At 41.5% G+C, this 13,030-nt stretch overlaps 1 protein-coding gene across 1 annotated transcript; it reads right to left on the bottom strand.

Annotated features, from left to right (window-relative positions):
- Positions 1–1,271: 1,271 nt before the first annotated feature.
- adisspa (adipose secreted signaling protein a) lies at positions 1,272–12,758 on the bottom strand. The gene is made up of 6 exons (XM_042484286.2): positions 12,186–12,758; positions 8,535–8,615; positions 7,867–8,000; positions 7,405–7,558; positions 5,419–5,544; positions 1,272–5,242 (listed from the first exon to the last, which is right to left on the bottom strand). Exons 2-6 carry the CDS (start codon positions 8,551–8,553, stop codon positions 5,142–5,144), a joined length of 534 nt encoding a protein of 177 aa, XP_042340220.1. The 5' UTR covers positions 8,554–8,615; positions 12,186–12,758; the 3' UTR covers positions 1,272–5,141.
- Positions 12,759–13,030: the final 272 nt, after the last annotated feature.

Raw genomic sequence — 13,030 nt, forward strand, 5'->3', positions numbered from 1 at the left:
TCTTGCACTGTCAGTTTGTCAAAACAAATAAGCGGGAGGAACTATTGTATTTCCACTGAACTTCATCCACCATGTGTCTCAGTCTGCCCTGACTCTCTCCTGCTGCTGCAAGATTTTTCCATTTACCCCACTTACGCCTCCCTCTCCACCCGGCCACTCCTCCTCATCAGCCTCCACCTAGTGCCTCCAGCTGCTCTTCATCTCCGATCAAGACAGTATTTTAGCAGCTTTCCGGTTTTCCTTGTTTTGAATCGGCTCATCTCTGACCACCTCGCCTCATCTCTGCCCCGGTAAACCTAATAGTATTCTGTCTCCAATCATGAGTTTTGCCTGTGACTTTGCGGTGTTTTAGGCTACTTCTTTGGCTCCATCGAGAGAGATCGCCATTCTTCCTGCCATCTTTATCGCCGAGCAAAACATCTCTTCCATTTGAGTGTCCTCTGGTACAGCACTTCCCTGCCTGTCCTCGTTGATCCCGCTTCCTGCTCCTACTGGATTCATCTGCTCTGCTTCCTGCCTGCCCGACGCCAACTCTGCTTCTTTCTTGACCATGAGCCCTGCCTGCCCCTCTACAGAGTCCCTGCTTTTCCTCACAAGCTCCCTGTGGTAAGTCCACATTCAGTTTCCCCACCTGAACATTGAACTATCACCGGTGAACGTGAGCTAACCCCAGTCTATTTACGAACTCTGCTCGACGCTTGAACTGCATGCAACCTGCCATTAATTAGAGATCATTATTAACTACTTTCCTGTTCTGTTGTGCTGCAGTTGGGTTCTTCCAACCCTGTTACACCATGTGTATCACCATGCAGAAGAAAATGTGCATCTACTGCTAGCTCACATGGCACCACTGATCTAGCCAACATTGAAACTCAGCTGAAGACAACCCCATTAATGTTTGCATCTTGTGCTGTCACAAGCATGAACCTTTTGTCCATGAGTAGATGCACGCTTCCTTCTGCAGGTTGATGCAATTCTGCAGGTGTAGTTTAGTAAAAAGGAAATGGTACCTACATGAAACTGTTCACAACTAGGTGTGTAGATTATCTGAAGTAACCAGATCATTATTTCTGGAAAGAGACATTGAAGCCGGCATTATTTTGATGCACCATATTTATCTGCATATGTTGTCGAGTAATATGTGAAACTGCATGAAAACATTTACCAACAATATTGACTGCAGTAAATGTGCATCTTGTTTTAAATAATATGATGTCATGTGACTTCACAGGAGGGATATAAATCTAAACAGAAAAGTGCAGGACTGTGTATACATGTGAGAGGATACTTTATTAACATCAGGTAAACAGACAAATGGTGCAAAAAGGACTTCATACTGTATGGTAGCAGGTCACTATCAGACAACAGAGCAAAACATATCAACATACAGTCCAGGTGACACTTCCACAATCAGCAATGTTTAAACAAACAGAAAATGTATTCAAAATCATCATGTTTCATCATTAATGTGTCTTTAGTAGATCAGAGGCATCAGAACTCCACTCCAACACTTCCAGTAAAAATTCATGTTGAGTAATAGCCCACTTGTATGATTAAGTGTTAATGTGAAACCTGGCCTCAACTTAGCTTTGCTGAACTGACACTAAGGTTGACCAATTTGAGTAAAATACCTAATTGTGAATTTTCTGACCAATACTGTGTTTAAAATGCAATTATTGTCAATGAAACTCCTACATAAACTGATAAACAAACGACTAGTAATCGGATTGTGATTTCTGGACAGAGATATTGCAGCATTTTTGGTACTTGTTGCCATTTTTATTGTCCTAATTCATTTTAGTTGACTGTTACTTTTCCCCTGACTTGATTGCAGGGTTATCAGATCACCTGTTGAGCAGTGTGTGAGCACTGACTCCTGAGTAAGAATTGAGAACAGCTTGGTGAGTTTTACTCTCTGAGCCAATCAGGGTGTGAACACACCCTTTCCTAGAGCATAAGGAGGTAGAAAAATGTACTTCATTCTGATCTTCCCTCAACCAAATGCAAACCTCATTTTGGCAGATATTGTCAGCCAGAAACCTTGTCCCATTTGAGGCTTCTGTCCTTCCTTTTGTTGTTCTGGTTGAGGGTGATTGTGAGCATTTTGAAACATGGAAAGATGGAATATTGAAAAACAACTTATCTGCAACAGGACCGTTCTTTGTGCTTTTCGTGAAAGACCTTTGCTTGCTTAATGATCATCAAACTTTATTTTAATGTTTTGTTCACTGGTTTATTTTCTTTGAAACCCAATATAACAAATAACCCCATGTATAAACATTATTTATTATAGGAGGCATTTGTTTATATTTTTGAGGAAGCGTTTCTTCGTTGTGAAGGATCTTGTGAGAGCTGTTTCTCCGCGTGAATATTTTTGTATAATAGATGGTTGGGAACTGCTTTTCAGGCTTCTTCTTATCCAGCTGATATCTATGTAATCAGTTTCACCACAACAACACTGCTGTTGACCTTTCAAATTTATGTTCTGACACTTTGAGCACCACAAGTCAAGTGCCATCTAGTTTCATATATTAGAGAGAAGTCAGACATCTCTACAGCCAATATCTCTGACATTCTGCACCTCACACCAAAATAATCTAGACTAATTCGGGTGGTTTTGGGGGGAACTGCTTTGGAAACAATCATTTAATTCACTGTATGCTAAAGGGTTAGCATCAGGTCTATTACTCAGCAGAATATATGCTACAATGTTAGTATAATCCACCAAGAATACACACGTAATCGGAGTGTTATTCAGATCAGACAATACGCCAAAAACTTACTTTCTCCTGTAAAAGAGTAACATGTTTGGCTGCAGCCTCTGTTTTCTGAAGTCACACTGCAATAAATACAGTACGGTAAATAAAATAAATAAATAAATAAACACAAAAATGAACACATTTCTTATGCCACTATGGTCTTTCATTTACCTGACCCGTCTCAGTTTTTGGTCAAACTGTTGATTTGGTTACACTTCATGACAGACAGTATAAAGCATGCAAATAAACTGCAATCCTTTCTCTGTTACAGCATTAATTGTATATTTAAAACAACTCATAAGTGCCATGTTTTTGTATCACCTGCTGATTTAAGCTTTCATAATACACATGAAGAAGGCTATGCTGATGACAATAGAAAATATGCTTAAGGCAAATAAAGAATGTATTACTAAACAGATATGCACAGTACTCCTCAGATAGAAAAGATTTCAACCTGTTCTCATTACCAGGTTGTCAAATACCGACACTTTGTCACGTCCCTCGGCGTCTTACAGCGACGCACAGAGCACATTTTAGCATATCTATGTGATGCACAGTTGAATCACATAGTAACATGTTTGATGTTGTGAGACGATTCTGGTAAGGTTTTGGTAACAAAACTACCTGGCTGTAGGTTTAGCAAAAAAGATCATATTTTGGGTTAAAATAGGTATGTTTGTTACATAATGTAACCTGATGTACAAATGTCACATGATTGACATCAGGGTGTGATGACCGTACATCAATTGTATAACATTTCTTGCTACTTATACTATATCACTTGTGCCCAGTGTTAAGTATTGCTGCAGATGGGTTTTAATTGGAGTTCCCTGAAAGCCCCGTGTGTTTCATCAAGACGCTAATGAGTACCTTGGCAATAATAGCACATGCCGAGAGGCATAACAAAGACGCCTGATTTGGCACCCTGGCATTGAGAGCGGGCTGAAGATTTGCAGAGACGGTGGTGATGATGAAATTACTGTAATTATTATTAATGGCAACAATCAGAGACAATCTCATTTTTACTTGTTTTTCTCTTCCCCAATCTGTTAAAAAATCCTTTTTCATATTCTTGAAGGATGGACATATTTTGCTTTTTAAGATGACGTATTAAAATGTTCTAATAGTATCATGCTTTGATTAGTTATTTTTCCCGCCACAGTTAAAATACATACAACAGATGGTGTAGTTATACATAAAATCCTCATCTGCTCCCCTTTTATATATGGCTACTAAGAAATACAGTAATAATATGCCATCATGTCACCTGATAGTAAAGCAGTGGTTCTCAAACTTAGACAACCAGAGGAAAATATTTAGTGAAACAAAGTTTAATGAATATGATTTTTCTTTTTTTTTTAAGGAAAATAAAAATTGTTGGCTAATGCAATATACTAACCTTTATTTCACTAAAATTCAACATGAATTGTTTTTTATTAGTAGCTTTATTAATTAATGTTACCAACTGATAAAAAAATATATATCAATTAAATCATGGGGTGGCGAGTCGGTGGTGGGTATAACAGAAAGTTTGAGAACCGCTGTAGTAAAGTGTGATGCGATTGTGAAAGCTGCTGAGTAGTCACACGTGGCTCTAATGTGAAAGTGCATTTCGACAACTGTTGTCTCTAAAGCTGAATAAGCTTACTTTGCGTTTTGTATCAATAGTACAGTGAGAATTGCAGTGGTGCAACAGTGAGGTGCAATCAGTAAAATATCTGGTGGCAGCCATGGGAAACAGCTGTGTCATTCTGCACAGACGCTGCTAACTACATCTCACAGATTTGAGCTAAACTTGATAGCTGGACTTAATTTATTTTGAATTTCAAGTTAAACCACCTGCAGGTAGAACTATAAAATGTGAGTGACTGCAGGTCTGCTGGCTCTCTCTTTTGACGAAGGTAACAGAGAAATGAAGGACTTAAATCAGCACTCATTAACCCACCATTGAAATTTGGTTAAAAGATCAAATAATGATTGTTGCAACATTACCTCTGTGTTAATCTGGATGTTAATCACAAACAATTTACTGTACTGTGTTTTGATAGTAGGCGTGCACATAGTAAAGGAACAGGGGACATTATGAGTCCAAATCTGAGTTTTCCCCGAGTGATTGTGCTGCTGTTAAATGATAACGTATTTAGTTATTTTCCAGTCTGTTACTATATTAGTAGTGCTGATTTTGACTTATTTCTACAGGGAGCTGCTTGGTGTGTATATGTGTGTGTAACGTGTTCGCTGGCTTTTGTTGAGTGTTCATTGTATCTCCAACAACAAAGGCTCACGACTATCGACATCTGATTGTCATCCAGAGATCCGCTATCATTGAATAACCTGGGGTTTAGAAACTTGTATACTTTACATCGTATGTGTGTATTTGCATCATATCTTCTCACGGTTGCTGCTGTGTTTTGTGTGGGCGTCTCTCTGAGAACCCAGGCACCTCACCCCCTCCAGCAGCATGGGAGTCCCGTGATGTGGGTCTGTGTGGAGTAGGAGAGAGGGATGAGGGCAAGGGGGACACGAGAGTAGTGTTAACACAATCCATTATTTTCTATATAAAGATACAGCTGAGTGCATTATGGTGCTTATACCACGGCCACTTTATTTTAACTGATTGCATACTCATTACTTATTCAGTATGTGCGTGTGTACATACCAATGACCTTGGCCTGGAATCTGACCTTCAGACTGCTGCCTTTTCTCCCCCTGGTTACCAGAGTGATCTCCTCCTGTAGCACTCCCTCCTGATGAGTCCTGTACTCACATGTTACCTTTACTCCTCCTGTGAGAGCGAGAAAGGGTTCATCAACAAATACATTTACTAGTATAATTTTGCTTTAACTCTTAATTTGTGTAGCCTGTTTAATTCGGCTGCATGAAAAGAGTCTTATAAAGCCAATCATGTGTGCCTGTCTGGACACAGAAGGAGGAAAGTGATACTGAGGGGCAGATAAATTAGAAAAGATAGGATGAGAGAGGAACTGTGCAGCATCATCACACAAAGTGCTGACAGAGGGGAGCTGTATTTTCTACTTGCCATTCAGATGCACTCTGAAGTGTTTTGTCTGTGCAGGATATTGCTTAATCAGCTTTGCATCAAAACAATGTTTCCTGAGCTACATATTTTGTTGTAAAGCTGCATTATATACACTATATTACCAGAAGTATTCACTCACCCATTCAAATGATCAGAATCAGGTGTCCTAATCACTTGGCCTGGCCACAGGTGTATAAAATCAAGCACTCAGGCATGCAGACTGTGAAACAAGACATTTGTGAAAGAATGAGCCGCTCTCAGGAGCTCAGTGAATTCCAGCGTGGAACTGTCATAGGATGCCACCTGTGCAACAAATCCAGTCGTGAAATTTCCTCGCTCCTAAATATTCCACAGTCAACTGTCAGCTCTATTATAACAAAATGGAAGCGTTTGGGAACAACAGCAACTCAGCCACGAAGTGGTAGGCCACGTAAAGTGACGGAGAGGGGTCACCGGATGCTGAAGCGCATAGTGCAAAGAGGCTGCCGACTTTCTGCACAGTCAATTGCTACAGAGCTACAAACTTCATGTGACCTTCAGATTAGCCCAAGTACAGTACGCAGAGAGCTTCATGGAATGGGTTTCCATGGCTGAGCAGCTGCAGCCAAGCCACACATCACCAAGTGCAATGCAAAGCGTCGGATGCAATGGTAAAGCACGCCGCCACTGGCCTCTAGAGCAGTGGAGACGCATTCTCTGGAGTGATGAATCACGCTTTTCCATCTGGCAATCTGATGGACGAGTCTGGGTTTGGAGGTTGCCAGGAGAACGGTACATTTCAGACTGCATTGTGCCGACTGTGAAATTTGGTGGAGGAGGAATTATGGTGTGGGGTTGTTTTTCAGGGTTAGGGTTAGGGTTAGGGCTTGGCCCCTTAGTTCCAGTGAAAGGAACTTTGAATGCTTCAGGATACCAAAACATTTTGGACAATTCCATGCTCCCAACCTTGTGGGAACAGTTTGGAGCGGGCCCCTTCCTCTTTCAACATGACTATGCACCAGTGCACAAAGCAAGGTCCATAAAGACATGGATGACAGAGTCTGGTGTGGATGAACTTGACTGGCCTGCACAGAGTCCTGACCTGAACCCGATAGAACACCTTTGGGATGAATTAGAGCGGAGACTGAGAGCCAGGCCTTCTCGACCAACATCAGTGTGTGACCTCACCAATGCGCTTTTGGAAGAATGGTCAAAAATTCCTATAAACACTCTCCTCAACCTTGTGGACAGTCTTCCCAGAAGAGTTGAAGCTGTAATAGCTGCAAAAGGTGGACCGACATCATATTGAACTCTATGGGTTAGGAATGGGATGGCACTTCAGTTCATAGTATGAGTAAAGGCAGGTGAGCGAATACTTTTGGTAATATAGTGTACATCAACACATCTTATACACCCACAATGCACCTGGACTACAATAAAGAAAGCAAAATTAACTGCCTACAGACTAACAGCTGTGAGACTGTAGAGCAGCACTGTTGAACAATCTGTGCACACTGTTTTAAATTATCTCAAACCTAGTTGACCAATTCTCTACTGCAATTACTTACTCATATAATCAACTGACATTCACTGACGCTGTAGAGCTGTACTGATGCCTGGACTTACCCTCCAGTGTGGAGGTAATACGATGGACTCGGAGGTTGGGGAACCTCCGGGATGGAGAGGAGGAGGGAAGACAGGAGAGCTCTTTCCCCAGTGTGGGGACATCTGGGACAGTAAAGATGATCTCATAACAGTGGTGGCTCCTCAGGAAACCGGCCTGGAGAGAGGACACACAGAAAAGGAGAAAGTTTAGAGGGTATTTATTGATAGAGTGAACCAGAGCAGGGAAGCTCCAGTTAGTCAGCTACATGATGAACATAAACTCACTATAAAGCTTTGTAAAGCTGAGAGGAGCTGCAGATTCATCACTATGAGTGACCTCTTTAATTTTTTTTTTAATTTGTCACACTGCTGTCATTTCATACCTTGTTATTATGAAAGCATTGATGATAGCTGCATGCATATGGCGAGCCATGAAACAGCCCCTCTGTGTCTATGAGCATACACGCACACACAGTGACACACCTTGACCAAGTAGCTGCCATCCTTCTCCTGGACAGCAATGAGAGAACAGAGGTTTGACTCATCTTTTCGTGTTGGAGAGCCGGGAGGCTCGTCATCGTCAGGGAAACGCACCCCACCGGCCTTTGAGGTGGAGCCTGGTGACAAAAAGAAAATGCAGGTTTTAAAATATCTAGCAACCAACGCAGAAACAATTATGGAGACAGAATTAAGACAATGGCTAAATGCAAAAACATATGCATATATTTATAAATATTTCATACATTTCTGTAAAGCAGGAAACTCAAAATGCAAACAATGGTAAAGGAAAGTAGATATGAGTCAACAAACAACTGGATATATTAAAAAGTCTCAAGTATTGAAAAAATGAAACAAAATGATTTGAATTTCACACAGATGTTTATTTTCAGTGTCTAACAAAGACGGGTGGAGCCACCAAACATGTAAAATTTGCAAAATATAATGTTTTACTACTTTCTCCAGCTCCTCTCCTTTTTTCAAAGTATCATCACTGATGCATTTGGGAAGCTTTTACACTGTTTCCTGTCGATTCCTTGAGAAAATGTCTAACATGCATTGGTTACGTTCACAGACATAACTGTATGAAGGAAACACTACTGCCACTCTGTGGCACTCACAACACAGGCACACATGGACAGTATTGATCTTACCTTTTCTTCCTGTTGCCATGGTAATGTGGTTAGGAAATGGGGAGTGTCAGACAATACCCGAGTGATGTCATCACTGACCTCCTGAGTGTAAGGACAGACAATGACAGAGAGGACAACAGAGAGGGACAGTGATATGCTTGTTAGGTCTGTCAGTGTCGGCTTTATGTTGCATAATTCACAAAAAAAAATACAGAATCTTCTTCCTGAGGGTTTTTTTCTGTCCACGGCTTCATAAGAGAGGGTACAAAGAGTACTGACAGGGCTCCGCTTCACATGTCACTCTTATCATGTCTCTGTCCTGCACTTTGCTGTCTATTCTGATAAATACATCAAGCAAAATATGCTGCTGGTGTAAACTGCATAGCTTTTAAACAGATTTTCTTTTTTGTTGCAGATGCAGGATTGTAACAGAAAGGTCACAAGTTCATTCCCCAGACAGGCAGGATGAATCTGGGTGAGGAAAGTGAAAGAGACACCTCCCTCATTACCACCCGTAAGTACTCCACCATCCATCCATCCAGCCATCCAGCCATCCGTCCATTTTCATCCACTTAGCAACGCTTTCCAGGCCTGATGAAATATGTAATCCCTCCAGCATGTTCTGGCTCTGCCCCGCGGCCTCCAAACGGTTGTATGTGCCTGGAAAATTTGTGATGGGAGGCGCCCAGGAGGCATCCTAATCAGATGCTGTAACACCACAACTAAAAGCACTATCACTACCTCCACTGCCGGCTTTAAGGTAAGACAACTCTGTCTCCCCAGTCTGCGATCATACTGTAAAAGTGAAACTGGGATATGTTCATTGTATGGTGTGAGCACAAGTTCAAACAGCTACCTGTGGCTGTTAATGCAGCTGTCAGTTGGTCAGGTTAAGGGAGGAGAGAAGAAGGAGTGAGGACGAGCAATAAAATACGGGGAATTGAAATGTGGCTTCAGCTGACTGTAAAATGCATTTGGAGTTACGAAAAGTTCTAAGGAAAACCCAGAACGTGTTTGGATTGATTTATTCTTTCACACACACCCACGTCACTTACAATGCCTTTTATACAGAAGGCTGAGGTGGTATAACAGCACACTCACTTGAACAGGCTATGTAAAAGGGACTTCTCATACGCTGTCACTCAGTCCGGCCCCGAGCTGTTGGTTATGTTGAGCCCTGTCCCCAATATAATGCTCAATTCACTGTTTGAACCGCTATATTGGGGTGCACGGTAATATTGGTAGGTTATCAGTATTGGCAAATATTGGCTTTATAATGAAAAATCGGAATCGGCCATCACGCTGATTTCTGCCAATATCTCACAAACTGCTTCTTTTCATTGACAAACTAAACGTGAAAAAACATCACCCCTAAGTTAAAGTATTTTTCTTATTTTACACAATTAGTTAATATTACATACTTTGAAAAGCACTTTATTTTTTGTCTCTTGCTGGTGGGCCATCATGATAAGAGTGTGTATAATATGATGTTAATTCAACTACAGAAGAGACATGATGGTCACTAAAATTAGGTGGGGAAAAAGGGGGATATATCGATATCGGTTACTGGCCTAATGAGTTGTTAAATATCGGCAAAAATCCAATATGGTGCATCCCTAGTTGCTATGATGTCAGGTATGTTTATGTCAGCGAGATTCAGACCTAAATTCAGACCTCAATGTCCACGCCATTGTTCTTTTCCTTGTCTGAGGTTGTTTTTTTACCGAATTCCAAGTACAATGAATTGCAGTATACGGTGCCCTTAAGCAAGACCCAAAATCCCCAACAACCATGGGGAGCTGCTGGTTGGCCATCAGATCAAACTGGTTGTCCTGGGCTGTTTGTGAGTGTGTGAATGTGAACAGGGTGTTCCTTTAAAAGAGAGCATTGCTGCATTGCTCTCAGTGATAGTTCATGAGATAAAAGGCTATGTATACATTTTTTTGAACGAATAAAAAATAAAATGAACCAACATTTAGAAAATAGGACGTTTGCATTGGTGTGTTCACAAAGATACCCTGAGTCACTTCCTTGCTTCTACAGTAGTTGCGCTGTACCGGATCCAAATACTTTAGTATGCTTCAAACAAAGCACCTGTCTATCATCTAAAAGTGTTTGGCTCCCTCTGTCTGACCTTGGAATTGGTCTTTTTGTTTTCATTCTTCAGACAACCATTTCAGTCACTTTATGAGTGTACGGTAGAGTGCCATAACATTAATACTTTCTACGAGAGACTCTCCAAAACATGTACTCTTCTCCCCTGGAGAGAGATCATAGTGGCTTAAGGATGCAGCCAGGAGGATGCTAAAACAGCAGATTTTTTATCCTGCCTTTGAGTCCCTTTGGAACAGATCAGCTTTGCCTTTAGATGTGGTGTGATTGCACATCATCTGAAGCATACTAAAGCCTTAAAGGGACAGTTTGCCCTAAAATTAAATCCACAGACCTTGTTGTGAGCAGTTTTATGTAGGAGCTATTTTCTTTCTACCAAACTACACCAAAATGCAAACTGAATCATCGTGTAGAAGGAAGTGTGCATCTACTCACTGATGAAAGGCTCGCACTTGTAACAGCTCGAAATGTAAACATTAATGACGTCCTCCTCAGCTGAGCTTTAACGATAGCTCAGTGGTGCAAAGTGAGCTTGCAGTAGATGTCCGCTTACTTCCACGCTGACAGGTAAAGTTCGGTAGAAAGAAAATAGTTCCTGTATGAAATCGCTAACAACAAAGTCTGTGGATTATCTTGAGTAACCAGGTCATGTTTTGCTGTCGAGTATTTCCAAATGTGTTTTTGTATTTTTTTGGTGAAGGCTTAGACAGTAATTATAATATGTATTGGGGCACATGCAATATTCAAATATGCTCAACCCTTTTGTTGTAAATAACCACAAATATCTAAAACCAGTGCAACCAGAGCAAAAACAAGCACATCCCTTGAGATACAAGATTTAAGAGTTATTTTCTCAGTATGAAGAAAAGTTGAGCAAATGCTAGAGAATAAGGCTATACAGGCTATAGCTTCTCCTGGTGGTCATTGAGCAGTTGTGATTATAAAAACAAAAAATTCCCCTTGTAGGATTGGGTGGCAGGAGGTGTCGATTGAAAATGGTCCCCTGCAAGGTTGAATAGATGATTACGGCCCTGGTGTAGGGTAATGTCTTTAGTCATAAAACTACGGCAGAATTTCGCATATAAATGTATTCTCTCACAGTGTCCCAGAATTCAGACAGGATCATACAGCACAGTGTCTGCACCGACTGCAGCTGCAAAACAAACACATAGGTTCTTCTGAAAACTGTAATTTTGGGAGACACTATAATAACAAATATACACTTTGCACTTGGGCCAAAGTAAGGGTTTAGTGCCATTAGTTGAGTGAGGGTGATGTCTTATTCCGGGAGTGAGATGAGAGAAAAAGGCACCACCCCAGTTTACACTGAATGGGAATCCCTCCTCAAATGTAACGTTACCTCGCGGACATGACCTGTCTCGTTAAGCTCTTTGCACATCTTTTGCATATTTGGCATAATTGTTTACAAAAGAGCTTCATTAGCTCACATGGACAACATAATGAAAGTGTCTCGACCGGTCATAACACAGATAGACGCCCGTCAATAGGCTCCAGCATCCTGCAGCAAAGCCGGATCAGCCAATGAAATCAAGCACATACCGTTTAGTGCAGATGTGCTGGACGTTTGAAGCGTCTCTCTACATTCACAGCACCGCTGGTGACACGTCGTTATTCCTCTCTGTGCAGAAACGCCGGCATCTGTCCTGCTGAAGCGCTGCCAAAATGTTACTGCGTGGTACAGACACAGAGAGGGATCAAACATGTTTCATGCGCGCGGGCGTGTGCCTTCTGGGCGGACACGCGCGTGTCGTCTGCGTCGTGAATAAACACAGACTGTCCAGACTGTCGGTCAGGTGAAGTTTGGCCAGAGGGTGGCGCCAGAACATATGTCAAGTTTATGAGTTTGCGCCATCATTTGAACAGGTGTTTTGGGGAAGCTGGGCATGGATCAGCTTGTCTGCTTTGTCAGGTCAAAGGCGGCCCCAAAAATATTTCAAAGTCGTTGCCAGATTGGGCCACAGAAAATGTTGGGGTGGTCCACCAATACCAAAAGCCCTAACTGAATTTCATTATACTCTTAAAGTACAAAGGTTCATTGAAAACTGTTAATATGAAGAGTTAAGGTACTTTCTTAACCCGTATTTGCACAGGGCTAGTATTATTATATGTAATTTAGAAATCTGCTAGGTAGACTGGGCCATTTTGTGGGCCATAAGCAATGTTGGAAAAAAAAATGTTGACAAACCAAAAGATAGACCAGCTGAGGCTTGGTGTTGGGACAGTCCATCTGATTAGAGGTTACACAATCCCAAAAACAGTCAACAGCCTACCCATAACTTAAGGCATGTGCAGTGGTAACTGTCATCATCACCGCCCCCAAAAGTGGATCGGTCCATCATGTAGACCATTTGTTTCCTGTTTGTCAGAGGTCAAGCAGGAAATAC

Source organism: Plectropomus leopardus, chromosome 3 (assembly GCF_026936395.1).
Source record: "Plectropomus leopardus strain MGB_pleo_1.0 chromosome 3, ASM2693639v1, whole genome shotgun sequence".
Lineage (NCBI taxonomy): Eukaryota > Metazoa > Chordata > Actinopteri > Perciformes > Serranidae > Plectropomus > Plectropomus leopardus.